This window comes from Manacus vitellinus, unplaced genomic scaffold (assembly GCF_001715985.3).
Source record: "Manacus vitellinus isolate BGI_N305 unplaced genomic scaffold, ASM171598v3 scaffold_21_pilon, whole genome shotgun sequence".
Lineage (NCBI taxonomy): Eukaryota > Metazoa > Chordata > Aves > Passeriformes > Pipridae > Manacus > Manacus vitellinus.
In genome coordinates this window covers 341,622-361,473 of record NW_021939546.1, presented here as the reverse complement: position 1 = coordinate 361,473, position 19,852 = coordinate 341,622, and the positions used below count along the sequence as shown (strand labels likewise).

Sequence of the window (19,852 nt, the reverse complement as noted above, 5' to 3'; positions counted from 1 at the left end):
GTCAGTGGGTGGTGAGTAACTGTATTTTGCATCACTTGGCATTTTTTATTTCTATTATCATTATTATTATTTAATATTATTATTATGTTTTACTTCATTTCAATTGCTAAACTGTTCTTACCTCAACCTAGAAGTTTACTTTTCATTCTCCTCCCCGTTCCAATGGGGGGTTGAGGGGGTGGGTGAACAAGTGGCTGTGTGGTGCTTAGTTGCCAGTTGGGCTTAAAACATGACAACTAATAAATAAGATATTTGTTAGGATAAGGAAAATAAAAAAGTCTTTTAGTACAAAGTTCAGTCCAAAGTTAAGTGAAGGTAATGGGAAAACTTAATTCTAGTGGATTCAACATCCACTTTCCACTACAACTCTAGGTAACCACATTCAGAGCTAGGAGGACAGCCTCATTCCTAAAATGTGGATCCTGACAAATCCTGAGCTGAGAGTTAGTCAACTCGTAATCTACTCACTCAGTGACCCTAAGGATTTTGACTACCAAATCAAAAGGATTTTAGCAGTTGTGTAGGGTTTTTCTTTTTTTTTGTTTTAATTTGAGACATATCCATATAAAAGTTACTACCAAGAAGTTAAATGCATAAATACCTACTGCAGAATGTTCCCATTCCCATCAAACAGAAATTGCTTACAGAGCACCAATGGTCCCTGTGCTATCCACCTATTTATGATAGAGGGCACACAGTTTGATAAACTATAAAATTACCATGGGAAATTGAAAAAAAAACAAATTATAGTACAAGACTCATCAAAACTCAACAGAGTTCAGGGAGCTATACAAAATTCCACATAATTCTGATAAGTCAGTCTTTTCAGATCTGCACCTCTCCAAAAATAACAAATCTAACATCAAAAGAGCAGACCCATAATGCTGGGTGGTGATGACTTGTAACTTACGTGTTATCAAATCCAACTGCTTCCACATACATGCTGAAACTGGATATATGAAGCTTGAGGATGCCAGTAAAACAGATTTAGATCATCACACACTGAAGAAATATTAATTAAGATCTACTATCTATAAAAACTGTTTGCAATTCATCCAAGATAAGAGATGGCACTTGCAGTAAGTAGCTTCTTATAAAAAGCTGCTTACTCACATCACATTCATAGCATTAGTACATCACCCAGTAATGAGCTACATCAACGTGCTGGAAGTTTTAAAACTTGGCAGTCCCGATAACTGGAGTGGTTTTCCCCTCTTGCACAGCTTCAGCTGAGGGTGAATCATAGCAGAGAACAAGGTCTTTCCCCCTCTGATCAAGACAACCATACTGACTAGTACTAAAAAAACCTCGTCTTGTGGCAAAGCTGACTTTATTAATAAATTCAGATCTCTACATTTTTTAAGTCAACATATATCACTGATTTAGTCTTAGCTTAATTCTCTTCCAAAAAATGAAAATTTAAAGAACAGTATTTTGGCTTGGAAGTGGTGTAAGTCACAATTTAGTATTTTCACTTTCTTTTTTTTTCAGCACAAACAGGAGCTCCTTACCTTGAAGTTTCTCTTTATTTTCCTCAAATGTAAAAGCTGTCCTTGACAGCAAACAGCTATAAAAACCAAATGGGACCATAAAAGGTACTGACACATCACAATTGAAGAATGAGTCAATGAGATGAGATGTTCTAGACTGATCATTATATTTTCTATTAATGCATGGGAAAATAAATCAAACATCTGCTGTTGAGATCCTAATTTCACATGCTACAATTAAGTGCAGCAAAATGTGACTGCTCAAGTGCTGTACTGTTTCCTGTGTTTTGATGGGACACAACAAGACATCTCTGAGCTTGGCCACATACTGTTTTCAATTCAGCTGGGCAACATAATGAATTTATCTCAATGCAGCAAAAAATCTGAATTTCTCAGAGGTAGCCGTGGACTTCAGCATATTTATTTGTGGAACAATCTGGTATTTCATTAGAATTGTAATTCCTACCTAAACCAGGAATTAACCTCATCTAATTACGCAAACTGATTTTGCTTAAAATGCTATGTTTTAAAAAATTAAAAAATATGACAGCTTCACTTCATACCATCCTATTGTTCATATCATCCCAGGCCCTCTGGCATTTCACAGAAGTCACACCATTTGGCCCCGAGGTTCACACCTTACTTCATTTGACCACCAGGTATTTCTATACCTACAGCCACTTTCTCTTCAGCAAATGCACCCCAGTTCCCTACTATCCAAACTTCTTAATATAGCAGTTCATCAGATTCAACTAATGCTAAATCTGCATACTGGAACACATGCATTCAAGTCTATTTTAAATGCTGCAAATCTCTTTAAATAGAACCTTATTTTTAAAGATCCCAACTGTAATTTGTTTCTACGTAAGAGGTTTTATTTTTTACCCTCCATACAGCAAACACTATTAATGTTTCTGTTTCTCTAGAGACTATATGGATTAGACTAAATGGAAAGTTGCCATGACAACATCACTGTTATTTTAGGTATCAGAAATTCATGCCAAGTTAAACAAAGGGCATGCATGGTCAATAATAAGTTTTCTAACTGTCCTGAGAGCAAATGATAAAACCCAATGTAATTTAAAAGGTTTTAGAAGAATTAAGCCTTATGCTTAAAACAGGAATGAAAATTAATTACAGCACAATAGAGCATCTTTAGCACTCTACTGTGATGATAACTTCTGAGAAGTCAATCTGATCAGAGTCACTTTTTCAGTGTGCCCAGAAGACTGAGCCCCACACCTCATGTTCAGAAATGGACAGTCAAAAGGCTAAATCACTGAAGGAGAGAGAAGGGGGCATCTGTTCCCAGCTTTTAAGTGCCTCCATTGAAGTTGGAAAGCTAACAGGCCAGAAGATCCTTCACATCCTTCCTCATTGCAAGTGCTCCAGAAAACCTATACACAAATACACAGTGACTTACAGAGCTGACACAGTAGTAGTCAAAGAACAATTCACATATAAATCTTAATAAAAAGATTTAAATGCTTAAGTGTAGTTCACAGATCCTCAAGTAGTCAGATACCTCACATGAATACAATTCCCAAGTCACTTAGAGACTTCTGTAAGTGGGGCTGAAAATGTTTATGAAGGCTTTTCCTGTGCATATAGTGCATATAATGCATTTTTGCATACAGTCAAAGATATCCCTGCCCATGGCAGGAGGATTGGACTAGATGACATTTGAAGATTCCTTCCAACCCAAACCATCCTATGTGTACATGATTTTGTGTATCTTGCAATTAAAAAAATGCTAAAATACAATGAAAAATCCAAAATTTTCTGAAGTGCTTAAAAAGACTGGGCTCCTGAGCACAACTGCCTATGTTTTTACTAAGTCCATGGAAAAAGTTAGGTCTGATCAGTTAAATTCTGAAAACTTGAAAGTTTGCTAAAATTCTCCTCAGCAAGTCCAAAACCAGGGCATTTTTAACTTAGTGCCTAAACATAAAGACAGTCAGCTTCAGGCTTATAAAACAACAAGTTGTTTAAGATTCTCCCTGAGACAATGGTAAATTCTAAAGGTGTTCTTTAGAAGTTCAGAAACACACTGTACCCAACCATGATATAAAACCAAACACTTCTAAACAAAAACCAAAAGCATTACTGACTAGCACACTGTTACTGAAAAAGAGCACCTACCTTGACTCTGATAACAGACTTACGATGATAAAAGCAGCAAAGTGCTGCAATCAGCATTTGAAAAACATTATAATCCTTCGGCATTTTTGGTTCTGCTGCTTGTGGTTCCTCAAGACTGAAGATAAACAGTCACTACTAGCAGTTTCCTGAGGTTTAAGCAAGCTCTTTAGTATCACCACTGCCTACCAGAGCCGCTACACCCCCCTACTCACATATCATGCAGGACACTTTCCACAGCTGAAGCTGATACTATCAATTCAGTGACCGCTGGCACACTTGCTTCCAGCATGCCATAGAGAGAGTGCCAGAATCCTCATGTGATCTGCTTCACTCACCAGTGAAATCCTAGCTCCTCTTGGTATCCTCTGGCTCAGAGATGCATTTAAGCTAACAGCACAAGGCAAACTTCTCGATGAGTTACAATACCTGGCTGTCTCCCTGTGCTGGTAAAGGCTTAATCAGTTGCTCCAGCTCAATCATGCAACATCTCTGCCTGCACCATCAATAATATACACATAAAAGAAAAAAAAGAAGAGGAAAAGCAGATGATTACTGTTTGATGACTGTAAGAATTATATCCTCTGAGCTTCGGTAACCAAGTAAAATGATAAATCTGTTTATTTTTAATTAGGAAGCTTCTGGCAAACAGTCCTTGGAAAAAATAGCAAGAAAACCAACCCTGTCAGCATAGTCAGTATTAGTGGTGCAGCCAAGGTACCTTTAGCATTGAAAGCTATCAGTGGACAGCTTTAGCTTGGTGATAGTCCCCTGGGACTGTGCAAAGTGCTCGAGAAAGAATTGAATTCATGAATAGGTCTGATTTGGCAAAGTAAAAGTAAGCACTGTAACAAAATAAAAAGCAGCAGTTTTATTTATGCCTTTGATTCTATTTCCTTGTACAGCATAGTCCATAGCTTGACTGGTCAGCAAACTGCTCATCAGCAAAGACTGTCCTACAAACCTCAAGGCCCTCTCAAGAACCAAGGCAAAAAGCTTGGGTAACTATAATAGCTGTAAGAGACAAGACATCTCCTTGATAGCAGCCCAGTTAATAGACTTGGTGAAAGGAAACAAGATGGACTGGACTGAGGGGTACAAGAAAACCTGTAGCACTTAGGAAGGAGAAACTTTGAAGAGATCAATCACTTACTACCTGGGTGGTATGAAAAAAATCCAGAAGTCACAGATATTTCAGATTTTAGACTGGGAATAAATTAATCCCAAAACACGGGTAAATTAATAGTCACTTGTCTTTTTCATCAGCAACAAATATATTAGATAATTAGGAGGGTATATACATTAAATGCTTATTGATGTCCTCAGGTATTACTTGCAAGGCAATACTTCTCACCTAATTATACTTCCTTCCTACACTGCCTGAACAATGTGAAGTGCCCTCAGTGCCTGGACCCAGCAATGGAACTTGGCACATAAACCAAGCAGCAGCACTGAGTAGAAAAAGGACATAAAATGTGCACTGTCTTTCAAGGGAAATGGGATATAGAGTGCTTATCCAAAAAGAAAAGGAAACCACAGGGTTAATAACAAGGAAAAGGAAGTGTGATGTGTAAAGTTCTCTTTCCTGTCTGACTACCTAAGGTTTGCAGGTACCTAGCACCAAATTACTAAAACCAGAATGCTCACAAAGCTGGTCAGACTACTTGGGATGTGTAGGAGATGCTATGCCTGTGTTCTTTTGAGAAAAGGAAATAAAAGAACAGAATATTAAATGGTCTGTAAAATGATAAACCTGTCAAGAAAAAGGATAAAAGACTGGTCAGAAAAGGAGCTGAAAATACTGACTTTGTAGATGGAGTCCTGCTGTAGAGCTGGGGAGAGGAAATGCCTATCCAGTAGTTTATGACAAACTCAAACAATGAATGAGTAGATAATATGACTGTGAAACTACCCTCCTCTTCTCTTTGCTCTGTGCTGCAGCATATTTTAATTTACTTTGAGTTCTTTTTCCACTTTGAGGAAATCCACAGGACTGCTTTAGTAGGTAGTCAGAGAAGAGAAGATTAAAAGATACCCTATAGAACTCCAAACACAAAAGCCTCAACTGTGATTCTTGTTTCTGGTCTGAAGCTTTTTGATACTGTGGCAGGACATCTCATCAAGGACTGTATTTTTGAAGAATTCATCAAAAGTTCTCATAATAACACCCTAATCCAATTTTAAAAAGGGAGGGGGGGAGAAGAGGGGGAATGATAAAAAGGGAAAGGAAATTGAAGACTGCATCAGTCAAGGCATTTTTTCTTTATAATGGTGACAAGACAGCATTAGTATCACTGCACAACACACTAAGGTTTCACTTGGAATATCACGAACAAAAACTATCAAGACAAGCAACTCAAACTACAGCAGGGGACAAGAAGGGCTATTAGGACGACTGATCTATTTTTGGCAGCAGAAACAACTTGATTTAGCAATGCAAAATAAGGTGGGACACTTCTGTTCTGAAAAGAATTAAAAGTTTCAAAAAGTAGTTCTTTATGGGGTAAAAAAAAAAAAAAAAGGCAAAATCTCCCTCCTTCAATGGGAATAGCACAGCTCAATATGGAAAGCAAATTTGGCCTAATAGGTATTCAGTGTGGATGTACCTATTTTTCATTTGAAAGGTTTGCTACTAAACAGTTTTGAAAAAAGTTTAGATGTTACACTCCCAGCTCAACATGAACAGCAGAGTATAAATTACAAATGGTAATTGCCAGCTCCTTATTTCCTGTCTGTAATGAAGTAAAGAATCAAAAATTATGTATGTTGTGAGAATGCCAGAAATAATGAACCTTAAAAAATAATACTGTACTATTTCATATAACAGCTGTAGCTTTTTATCAACAGTATAACTTAAAGGAAAGAGGATACTTTAGATAGAGAATTTAATTTTTTAAAAACTAAACTAATGGGATTTTTCTTTTTATTAAAGGTTAATGTGACTTCTGCCCACATAGTTCAATGGATGGCAACCTTTACGTGACACTGGGATGCAGCAGTATGAAAATTAAGATTAGTGGAAGGAATCTCAAAGAGTATGTGAGAAAGCTCTGGGAAATAGTATGGTATTTCCTGCACTGATGGCTATCATGGAGCTGTTTTCAGCCAGCATGACTGAGGACAGCCTTCAGGCTGCTGGAAATTATGCTTCATACATAGGTAAGATTTACATTTTTAATTACTGACTCAGAGAAACAGAGGATGGTTTGGCCCCATTTTCACTCTCCTGTCCTTCAATTTTTTGCTGGTACTTCAGGTTCTTAGACTCTGCACATGAGAAATAAACCAGCTGTTTCTTGTAGCTTAAAAACATCAAACACAATCCTTTTGCTAAGTCATCTATTATGATGTATTTCTAATGCTCTCCAGCACCAAAAGATCAACCATCAGCTTTGTTTCTTTGTTTTCAAAGATTCTTACCTAGAATCTTAACATGTCTGATAATCCCTTCATCTGTTTCTAAGAATGGTTGGTGAAAGTATTTTTGATAATTTTGATAACTAAGCTTATTAAGAAAAGATTTCTAAGTTCATAGAATTCAAGGCCACATGAGTTCAAGGACACTTGAACATATATTCTGTGCCGAGTTCCTAATGGTCTATCAGGAAGAAAAATAAGTAGTCTCTGCTAACCCCATCTGTTATTACAAAGTCTCTAGAGTTATTTAGGGTGTTTTCATGGTCTGGTTTTAATTACAGTTACTCAGTGTTCCCTTGACAGACCTAAACTCTGTCCAGCTCCACTCACAGCACAGGAGTTCAAGGTCCTTACATGGGATGGTGTGAACCTGTTCAAGGGGAATCCTCTTGGGCTGCTTTAGTTGTACAGGTTAAACAAGATAAAATGTAGGAATAATTGCTTTTGCAGGTGTTGGTTTCTTTTTATCTCATCACCAAAAAAACCCCCCAAAACCCCTTATTTGGCTTTAAAGTTTTAAGTGGCTAAAGTAAAACAACCAAATTCCGTATAAATATAAATGCTTGAAAATTCACAAGTAGTCTGAAGTTATCAAAATGGTCTGCAGAGCTACAAGAAGTTATTTTGAACCAAACACTAGTCATGCTCAGGGAAGTGCTTATAATTCATATACAGAATTATTTCATTTGTGATTCATATTAGAGAAAGAAAAATAATTTCAGGCTAAATTGGATGAAGGAATTGGTGGCTTGCCACTTTGTACTACATCAACAAATCATTTAAGCATTCAAATCAGCCTAACAGTATTCAGTGAAATACATGTAATGCTTTAGATTTCACTCCACTAAATGAAAGTAAACAGTCCAGGCAGGAAGCCAGCTGTAAATGAAAGAAGGCATGGTGTACTGTACAAGGGTCAACAACATCCATCTGATTTGATGCAGCACGCAGCCAATCCAGGGCACTCGGCTCACTGTTGCTGATCGAGTGACGTCAGATGGAACACAGACGTGTCCCGTGGTCACACAGTGAACATGCACAGCCTAACTATGGGTTTGAGTCTCCATGCCTACAAAATGGCACCTGTAAGGTTGTAATAAAGTCCAATATGAATAAAATTTGAAAGAAAAAAAAAACAACAAAAGAAAATCAAAGCACTTAAATCTTCAGTTGAAACTTTCTTCGTTTAATACATGTTTTCTCTATAACTAGTTATTTTTAATTGAAGGAAAAGTCAGGAAACAGGGGACAACTGTTAAATAATTTGTCCACACAAACATCCTCACAATGCCCACTACCATTTAGTTTTTGTACTAAGTCCTTCAGATAAGGCCCATGACCTCTAACAATACTCCATGGGGGATGCCTCCAAATACAGGTAGTGCCCAACTGTTTACAGCTGAACAGCTTTTAAAGTGTAGAATAAGTGGAAGAAAGGGGATGACAACACTGTCAGAGAGTGTAGCTTATTTTTATCTGTTCCTAACTCAAACATCTACAGGTTCACGAAGTCCCACCACCCAGCTCATGTCGAACCATTCCTGTGTCAATTCTTAACAGAACTGACTCTTTCATGTTCTCTTGTATAACCTCACTTCCTGCAAGCTGTTGTTGGTGCAGCTTCTAAACATAAATCAACAGACAGATCTGCAGTTGTAATTCCACTTGTTTGCATTGCACAGGTGTGGTATGGGAGAGGTCAGAGTAATTTCTTCCTCCTCTCTATCGTGGTTCCGTGAGGCAGGCTCAGAAATACACTGCAGTTGTACAGGAATAGTGAGAAAACAGAATTTGCATCTATTTAGTTTACACTGTTGCTTGAATAAATCTCTTTGAAAATCTGCCTCATATAAAAACCCAGATTGGCAGCTACAAGAAATAAACGCCCAATCTGCTTATGAGCTTCCTATTAGGTTCTAATTTGCACTTTAAGACATCCAAATACTTTTGAGATTTGTATGCTCTAGTTATAAAAGATCAGATCTTTTCAAAGTCAACTGGCAGTATGTCTGGCTTTCCTACTAGCCAACTTACTATTATGAATCCACCAGCAGGTTTTACTGATCCTACCAAAAACTAGCATACATATTCTTGAGCTCCATCTACTGTTTGCCAACCCACGTACAAACAGGAAACAATTTTGTTATGTCCCACCTGTATTTAATTCAATTTATTCCTTAGATTGGGAAAATAAAAAGTTTTTGAAAAGGCATGAATTTCCTATTTTGTTCAGAATTAGTTCACAGTTTATGGCTAATACTTTCTTTCCTGCTGACTTAGCTGTCATTAGTCAAACTAGCTTTGGTGGTCAGCGTACAAGAGCTCTCTCTCACACAGAAAGTAAGCCATTAACACAAATGCTAACTTCAGACTTCTGTTTTTGAAAGCCTCCCCAGCCCTATCAAAGTAAAGTGCTTTTTGTGTGAGATTTACACCAACTTCAAATAGAATTCAAAGATGAAAAAATTCTGCTACTTCGCCAGGGTAAATGGTCAATTTTAAAATATCAGTTTATTTATCTAAAACTCTTGAATGCCCTAAAATACTTTCCTTCTATCCCAAGAATGTATATTTCAGATGTGTAGCACTCAAAAATAAAGCTTACAAGTCACTTAGGCTCTGTCTGAGCTCAGCTTTTCAAAAGTCCCTTTCTATGTTTTATTAACACAAGGATTTGAGGACATGGAGGCAAATTATCTCTGGATATTCTAGACAGCCATCATAATATTATACTCCATTATTTGTGGAGATGTTCTTATTTTCTAGAAGTATCTGACATACAAAAACATCAGACCAACCTGTTCCTTTGACAGCACATATCAACAGATGTTATCACAGCTGAAATGTCCCAATGCTCCTTCTGCTGCACCCTCCATAGGCTAAAGTCTATCTAAACAGTGTGTCTCCAAAAAGAGGCAAGATGTACAGATCACACACAGTGTTCCAGTCTTACTCTAATTATTATCTATTAACACAGCTCTGAGGGATTAGGAGCTTTACGTCCCTAGGTTTTATCAGTAAGAGGACCCAAAATGCTTAATAATAATAATAATCATCATCATCATCTGCTTTCCACACACTATATACTCACTCCCCCTTGCGGTTCATATGCTTTAGACACTGAAAGATCAACTTTAGTACGGTGTTGCATGAACGAGTTAAATATAAATATATTAATTATATGGCCCAGTCCATCTTCTAGACTATGAAAGAATCCAACATCATCAGTAACATAGTTCCTGTGGAACAATCCTGAAAGCCCAAAATTAATAGAAAAATAAGTATTCCAAGAGACACAGCTCAGCAACAGTTACAAAAAGATGAACAGAAAAGATGGCAAACTGTAGCCAGATCTTTGATGTTATTAACTGTTAAATACCTCATGAAAACAAATAAAATTATGTGTGGCACTCACACATTTTCTATATATACAGACCGACTCACACATGTATATAGAAGAAAACTGAAAGGTGTAAGAATTCCAGCTTATGCCATCTTACAAACAAGACTTGATAGTAGTTACTGATCATCTAACAAAGGGACTGAAAAAGTCAACTAAGTAGCTACTGCCACTGGTATTACTACTGGTGCCAAGGAAATAAGTACAAATTATATAATTTTATAGTTTTCAACTCAAAACGTGGTGCAATCTCAGTGCATGCAGTGGCTTTTGATGACTCCAGATCATTTAAGAGTTAATGAGTGATAATAGAAGAAGCAGAATACAGACATTAACAGGGTCAAATCCACAACAGGACACGATGTAAGATTAACCATTAAACAGAGAGAATGCTTGCTGCTCTATGAATTATCTGCATTCTATATTTACCAAAGCATACTCAGCACTACAGAAGATGTTCTATAAGATAAATATCCTAAACTCCATTTCAGCATCAGGAGAAGGGAATGCAAGAGCCACAGTTAAAAGACTTTACAATAAAGGTCAGAATAATTAGAAAGCCACTCTCCACTGGACTCAATTCATATAAGGATTATCATTCACAAAGAAAAAAAAAAATCCCTCCTCCCAATATGTTAAAAAAACCCCAACAAACCCACAAACAAAAACTCAAACAAAGGAAAAAGAAAAAAAAAATCCATCAAAAACCCCACTACAGATCTTAAAGCTAATAAGGTCATTCAGGAATTGGGGGCTGGGAAACAGCAAAAAGCTCCAAACAGTAATAAGCTAACTTGGATTCTCTCTACTAGGGAAACATGAACTAGGACAGTACACTGAGGGTACATTGTCTTGCAGAGCTGTAGAATCCCACTTCCTGCACAGTTCACTGCAAACATCAGCTTAGATTTTATCATCACTTTGCACCCAATAGATTACAGAACTGCTGACTCAACCATATTTTCAGAGATGAGCCTGTTGGTCAAACAAAATTCAACATTAGAAAATACTCAAACTTGAGCGTAAGATTTCATCACTAATTATGGATAACTGCATTATATCAAATAAAACAAGTTTTCCTTAACTCCAAATAAACAGGGCAAGATTCTCACCCTGATTTTAGGGGAATTAACTGCTTGAGAGCTTCTAAATTTTAATTACACATGTATCCCCTTAAGTCTTTTTGCATTTTATAATTGGTTGATGAATAAGGATATTTTAGGAATAATTATCATACATACTTAAAGATATCATTGCCCTTTCTAGGTAGAGAAAGGGCACAAGTTGTAAGAAACAAGCCCAGTATAACGCTGAAGAAAAAATTCTACTACCTGAAATTTTACTGTTACCAGAATAGGATTAAAAGTAAATGACAAGATGCTTTGTCCAACTTCTTGCAACAGCCAAAACTTATCCCACTAGAAAATTAAATAAAGGTAACCAAGAGAAGACAGATGGACAAAAAAAAAAAAGGCAACAAACCCCAACCCAAACAAAACCCAACCAACCAAAAAAGCCCACCTCTATGTGCAAAATATCCCATTTTAGGAAAAACTTTTCCTCAGTAACAATGAAAAGACCATTAGACTACTTTGGTTTGGAAGGCAGAATAGATTATCTTGGGAGGCTATGGAATCTCTTTTGCTGGAGGTTTTGGACTAATCAGAACACCTGTTCTAACAATCTCAGTGACACACAACAAAAAAATTCTCAAGTTCCCTCAAGACCTACTTCTGTAACTTAATGACAGAGAGGAGAGGAAAAATTCCCCCCCATTACGGGCCCCTTGAGAAAAAAAGCAACAAACTTCCAAAAGTGTTTTAACTACGAAAGTTACAATGAAATTATTATGAGAAATGTGATTGTAACAGCCATTACTTGATTAAAAAAATATCGAGTTACAGTGTTTCATTTCCAGCAGAGGGCAGTGTATAACCAGCAACCACTCACCAAGAATCAAAGCGGAAGTTTTTGTCAGACAGAAAATGACACGTATTTAACATCAGATCGGCTCTAACAGAATCTTATATTTCTGAATTACACAGCTTGTATACAAGAAGCAACTGCTGTGGAATGATGTTGTGATATTTTAGCTTCAGTTCCTGCTAAGCTAGAAACATGAAATAAAAGTAAGTATCTCTGACTGAAACATTACTGACAGCGTTGATGATCTTTGAGTTGGACGACAAATCTGTAATGACAAAGAGATGTGTAAAGTCCAAGTCAGTCACATGGGCATACTCTTTCTCCTCACCAAAATACATTCCATCTGATAATTCCACCTTCTGTGACACTGTTGCTCTTGCCGCAGTTGCAAAAAGTGGGGGAAAAAAATCCCCAAACTACCATAAGGATTCAAAAAGAACCTCCTGATGGCGTGGTGCCTCAGCGTCAGGCATTCCTCCCAGCTCAGGTACTTTATGCAGGACACTGTCAGACAACACAGAAACCCCACAGACTTTCTGCTCACAAGTCACAACTCGCATCTCAACAGGCAAGACTCTGCAGGAGAGCGATATGAGGCATGAACAGGAATATACTGCAGTTGGCAACTTTTCCAGTGAGGCGGGGATTTCGCTAATATATTTCCACATCTAAAAAAGGCTGCTTGCAATGTAATTTCATTGTCATCAGGAAGAATTGTTTCCCAAACTGTGGCTACTTGTCATGCTGACACAGATTTTTTCCCAACCTTTCCCAAATACACATACACACATAAAAACTTTACTTTTGGTAATTCTCTTCCCATGGTATCCTCTTGGCATAGCCAAAAGAACAACGAGAGTCAAACACCCACACATATTGGCATCGACAATATTATGAATTTGTGCAATTAACTACACAAACTGTGCATCAATAAACCTCATCAACTGATCCAAGTTCCCTAAAGTTGAATTAAACCCACAAAACATTGTCCTATCTTGCAAAGCTACAGATAATGATCAACAACCTGGAATGTCATCAAAATTTTATTTTCACTTGCATTAACCAAAGCCATGATAAATGACGGTAACTTTTATGACAGTTTGCTTTCTAACAAAATCAAGGAGTTGTAAAAATAGGGAAAAAATGAACACCATGGGGCTGAGACAAACAACAATCTTTCAGCAGAACTTCACAAGAGAATGTTTTTCTGCAGCTGTAACTTCCTTAGGGCAGCAACGGTTTTTCCAAGTCCAAATCTAAATATAAACTTCCCTCATGACCATGCTGAGCAGACAATCAGTCATAAATTTTGTAATTTTCCACTAATGGATTAAAATACAACTCTAAAACCTCAGGTCATAGAAATACTCATCAACTCATCACTGATATGTATTTCTGTAATTATTAAGCACTATTTCCACGGGAAATGCTCGAAAGGTTTCCATGAAAGGAAGAGAGAAATCTAGTTGTTTTTTTTTTCTTTTTGCCCTGATATAGCTTCAATGATTACAGCACAGACTTCTATAAAAAGAACCTAAAGTATTTATAGTGAATAGGAATGGGACAGAAAGCTATCTTTAGTTCATATGAATTTGATCAAAACGACTCACAAAAAGTTCTCTGACACACTCAAATCTGCAAGCACTTGATTCTTTCTCCCCTGCTGCAGGAGTCTGTTCTGTGGATGTGCAGACTCAGGGTGTGGGAAGAACCTGCAGAGACTACCAATGGATCTATTATTTGGCTCATAAAACTTGTAAAAATCTCACAGAATGTACAACGTGCTATTGTGTCCCTAAATCTCTTTCATGACATGGGTAGCAGCCTGACTCAAAGCAGTCTGGCCTGTTTTCACTTCTACCATAAAAGGTTTTTTTGAAAGAGCCATTTAACTGTGACCATGGTTTCAGCAGCACTGTAAAGACAAAGGAAGGGCTGAAGCCATATGGACACTTCAGTACTCCGACTCCAGCAAATCAGTACTTTTTTCCTCCCGCTTAGAACTTGCTTTTGCACAATTAGCTCTCTTTATGTATCGAATGAACCAATACATCAATATTCAAGGTGTAGTAAACTACACTGTCATTTGTGACTGTAATTTAGATTACAGAATTAGAAACCATAGTGCATCTATAGAGAATTCTCAAAAAAAAAAAAGTGCAGTATAACTAGTGCTTTTCTGTCTTGTATCTTGAACAGAACAAGACAGCAGAAAAAACAGGGTTTTTTGCCTTTCCTCTGTTCAGAGTATTTCTGAATACAAGGATTTATTTGTATTACTTTGAGTCACCAGATTCCAGCAAGGAAAGGTTTGTTAAAAAGCAAATTGATACACTCAGCTTCAAAGTTTACCATGAGTTTCTCTGTTTGTAGTCATTACTGCCACAACAAACATGATGATATACTTTTCACTGTGAACCAGCACACTGAATCAAAACCAGAACCATGTTAACTCTTCCTCAAGCCTGAATGAATTCTCCACATTCTATTTACAGTAGAGTCCAGTTTTGAAGAGATTCTGATCACTCCCCAGCAGGAGCACATTCTAAACAAGTATTATCTTTTTTATGGGACTCCAGAAACTCCAGTAGCATGTTTGCATCACTGCAGAAACAGTGCTAATTTGCAACTATGAAGCTTCAGGGCCTGCTCTGTGCCCAGCTTTGTTTTGTAAAATTACTTTTTAAATCTAGCTAGTTTAAAACTAGCTGCTTGCCTTGAAGGAGAATAGGTATGACTGCGCAGCCTGATAAAGTGGATCAGTTATGAGAATGGCGTCTATTTGATCACATTTGATCTTTCCAAACAGTCACCTACAATTAGTGTGTCAGGGAGCAACAGCAGTGGGGCTGCTCCCTAAGGAATGGTGATCTGGGGGCACAGGGTGGCCAAAGTGCTCACCAAGAAGGTGCAGTCCCACAGCACAAGATGCAAGCAAGGTGAGCAGAGTGATGACAACAGGTCCTATCACATTCCAGTGAGCCTCAGGCAAGACAGGTAACAGGCCAGGTCTAAGGTCTGTCCAGGGCTTCCCACACAGCACTTGAGAAACAGGACTAGGGGTAGGCACACCTCCTAAACAACTCGGGCAGGGTTTGAAGGCTCCAGCCTGGTGGAGCCTTTGCTGGGTGGGTGTGGGTGGAGGTCCTAAGTGAGGCTGTCCAGGACACTTAGAAACGAGTGCCCTCAAGGCCTGACAGTACAGTTTGTTTGTCAGGATTGTAACTCCTGGGTAGACTCACCAGCAGCCAAATGTAATTTTGTACTGCACCAGCAGTACAACTTAAATTTGTGCCATGTATTACTTTCAGGATAATGCAATTTTTAACAAGGCAAATTAATCCAAAGTCTCTCTTCTCTTTACAGTTTGAATAGAATCAGTATCATGACTGTGTACAATTAGTTTCAGCATTAGTTCTTACGTATGACTGGTACATCATATGTGCTTCACACTCAAGTTTATGTTTCCAGTCAGTAAATTGACAGTTTTCTGTTCAGAGACAATCCTAACTATATTTTCCTGGGCATCAGAAATATAAATCTGTTGCTCAGAACTTCAGTATCCTAAATCAGCAAAATATGGTTCCCAAAAGTGCTCGTTTCTCCCTCTTCTCTTACTATCTCTTCTTCACTTAAAGGCATTTTTTTCACCACTTAAACAACATCTGTCAAAGCCTACCTGCTTGTTCAAACTACATATGCACAGACTATATATCAAAGAGACTTGTGCAAATGGCAACGGTGGTATAAACATTGTGAGATGCTACAGAAATCTATTTTTTCAGCATGAGCAGGTTAGTGTTCTGCAGTTTATACCTGACTTAACACTGCCATTATAATTTATTCAAGGATCTGGAAAATTTATAAACATTAATACAATAGTTAACATAAGGTAAGTTACAGAAGACAATGAACACATACTTGCTGAAACTTGAGCCAACAAAGGGAGTCCAAGATCCTGTTAGTATGAATTCAGGCACATCTTTTACAGTTAGAGTTAACTGATAACAAATTATTGATGAGAGTCCTCCTTTAATTATGATCATTTTCTGTGTAAGAACACATTTCTGGAATAAGTTTTGTTAGTAACCCAGACTTTGAAAGACAAAAAAGTGTTTGGGGGAGTTATATTTATTAGAAAACAATTTCTGCATATTTTTCCAAGTTGTAGTTTGAGATTTCTTGTCTAGAATTCCTGTTATAATATCACTGAACTAGGGTCCAAACTCACAGTTCACTGAGGATACAGATATAGACAAGAAAAACTGAAAAAGGAAGAAGAGAAGAGGATAGCAACCCTTATGTTCTCCCTCATATGTCTCTTTTCCTCCGGCTTTCTTCCTCAACATCAAAGTTTTAATAACTAAGCTTAACACCACTGCTATTGACAAGAGTCCAAGACAAGCTTCTGCTAGAAAAGTTGAAAAGATCAGAAACCACATTTATAATATAGAACTTGCTGCAACAAGACAAGACACACATATTGATGAATTGGCACATGATACCTCTGCCTTCTACTTGGTCATATTATTAAAACCGTAACAACATACTCTGTACAGCATAGTGCAAGATACATAGTAAATTAAATGGAGCAATTAACATGTCCACCACATTGTTGCCTCTGGCATCCCCTCTTCTAGAGCACTCTTGAGAAGGCTTTTGGCCTTCTCTGTCTCTGCTACTTTCCCATATCCCAACTTTAGGCTGGGATTGAGGCCAGGGACCTCACAACAGTGAGCTAACTGTTTAGAGCAGAAATCCAGCAGCTGTTCTGAGAGTCCTCCAGCAGTCACTTTTCCACGGACCTTTGTGTTCTGCTCTTCCCCTCCTCTTCTTTGAAACCCTACTTCCCACATCCATCCCAACCCTAAGCAGAAAGTACAGCAGATGACCCTGACACACTTTCAGATGAATTAATTCTCAGCACTTTCCTGTGACAAGCCCCTATCAACACATTCTCCTAGCTTTCTTCTTCAATCAATCTGAACCCTAAGATTGACTTCCCTCAACTCCATTTCCCTCAACTGTGAACATCCACAGAGGGAATTCCAGCTGCAAAACCCAGACTGGGTCTCCTCAGTCTCTTCCTCTCCTGAACTCTAACCTGTAGCAGAAATTCAGGTGTCTGAGAAATCCAGACTTGCATGAATAGCTACAGAAATATCCTATGTTAAGGATAACCTGTGTTTATCTGACACTTCTCAGAAAACTTCTAAAAGACAGGGAACAAAGCTCAACAATTAGAGAAGCTCGTTGTTGAGAGACATGATGTATAAGCCAGATTCTTGCAAGGTTCTGAGAAACAATATTCACTTAAACATGTTGAAAGGTGTTAATTCAGCAGAAATTACAGCATTACAAGAGATTGCCAGTACAGAATCACAACCCTAAGGCTTCTTCCAAAGTTTCTATATTGCAAATCCAGGGTTGATTTTTGAACAAAATTTATGAATGCTCCAGAGTATTTTTTATTTACTCTAACAAAGTACACACTCTGATCTTGTACAAAAGGAAAATAGAACTCACAATTTTTCCAGGATTCCAGTTACTTTTTGAACCGGAAGTGAATTTTTAACCATAATGTTAGTAATTGTATTGCTAAAACCATAAACCTGAACCTGACATTTTTATGCTACTTTCAGATATGTTCCTTTACTTCCCCAGAAATCCATAAGCAACACATGCAGATTCTTTTAATCTGTTAACAAAAGCAAAAATTTAGGTAGTCACCACATAACTGTAAAGAAGACCCAATATAAAAATACAACCTACCCCCAAAGCACAATTCCCACAAGTATTTCATTGAAGCACTAAGGAAACAGTGGGACATGTATAATCAGTATCTCTGTAGCAAAAGACAGACAGCTGCACTAGTTAACTACAAACGACTGGAAATGCTCTGGCAGTGATGAGTATATACACCAATAAAATATTTTGAGAGTAAGAAATTGTACCTTACCTTAACATATTCCAAAGTAGGATCCAGAATATTCTGATCTCTGTAAGAAAATGGGGCAAGGAGAGAGGAAGACAGGACAGAAAAACAAACAAAAAAAAATGGTGAGTCCAAATACAACTTCATACTGGAGATGCATTCATATGAGCTACAGACCTACTAGGTCACATTAAAATCTTCATTAAAAGATGTGTGTTAGAGCTACATGGCTTATGCTATCTATCTTTTAACAAATATATAAATCATGCATTTCTTCTAGAAGAACAGGTAGTAGAGCTAATAGTAATTAATTTGGGGAATAAAGTTAATTATACCATTTTAAGCAAATAAAAAACAATCTTGCAATTTCAACAGATGGCTGAAACACATGCCACCTAAATTATCTGAAATAAATTTAAGAGAGCTCCCTCAATGAATTCTGAATGTATTTCTTTGCTTGTTTGTTTTCCCATTTAAGCTACTGCTGCTGATAGCAGTGAGAGGGCACTGCTAACAGAAAATAGAAAGTAACACATTCACTTTTTATATATACAAAGTTCTCAAAGTTATCACCAATTCAGCATTACAATCATTTGAAAGCCACTGCCCTAATTTAAAAAGAAAAGCTCTCATCACAGGTTTTCTATACAGGCAGATGGCAAAGGGCACAGAAGCCTAAATGAAGAGCTTTGCGATCAATTACAACTATTTACACAAAATATATGTTTATTTCTATTTCAAAGCACTTTGTATATTTGTTTGAGAACTAGCAGGTCAGAGTTTGCAGTACATGACTGGATGTTTGCTACAAAACCTGGGATGACATATTTGATGTTGGCCTTAAATACAAATATACAACAGGCACAAAGAAAAACACCCAAACTTACAGAGGGATCAGGCACTTGTTAAAGCAACCAAGTTTGCCACATGGACAACACATACCCTATACGTTTAGAACCAGAACCCTGCTTGGTGCAAGTTGTTACAATGATGTAACACTGGAAACCTAATAAGCAGCTAAACCTAATAAGAAATGTAGAAATTGGGTTACACTGGAATGAATTAATCCAGAGAACAGTCTCTAAATTCCCTGTGTTGTTTTGAATGTAATTGCACATGATCTGAAACTATGTTATTATTTTATACTCAGTTTTTAGCCTGGTTCCCTAACAGCTGTTAATCCAGAACACCTATACAGAGGCAAAACTGAGCCTTCCCACCTCTTAGCCCTGGCCATAAAATGATGGTACTCGGCTGTTCAGGCTGTTTCATATGTTACTGTTTCATATTATCCCAATATTTATCAAGGATCAAGTTTCATTCTCAGTTTAGTTAAAAAAAAAGTTGGAAAATGCAATGGAAATAGAAGTTGGACCATTTTAAACTTTTTCCTATGCAATATACAAAGAAGGGGCAATTTGGTAACTGTATGAACGTAAAATATGTACAAGTATACCACAGAAAACAGGGGTGAAGCACAGAGGAAAAACAAAAGGAAGTTCCTAAACAGAAGAGACATTTTCATTCTCAACACTTTGCAATTTG

The 19,852-nt window shown here is 37.4% G+C and overlaps 1 protein-coding gene across 4 annotated transcripts in view; it reads right to left on the bottom strand.

The window, feature by feature from the left end:
• Positions 1-19,852, bottom strand: part of BCAR3 (BCAR3 adaptor protein, NSP family member) — a 69,937-nt gene that overhangs the window by 17,502 nt on the left and 32,583 nt on the right. For 3 of the 4 annotated variants that reach the window (XM_018072078.2, XM_018072079.1, XM_018072080.2), the window contains one exon: positions 18,332-18,371. In XM_018072078.2, the coding sequence (XP_017927567.1) occupies positions 18,332-18,371 (40 nt within the window). Of the gene's footprint in view, positions 1-3,632; positions 3,756-18,331; positions 18,372-19,852 lie in introns of those variants that run through there. The other variant, XM_018072081.2, reaches the window with a different exon arrangement.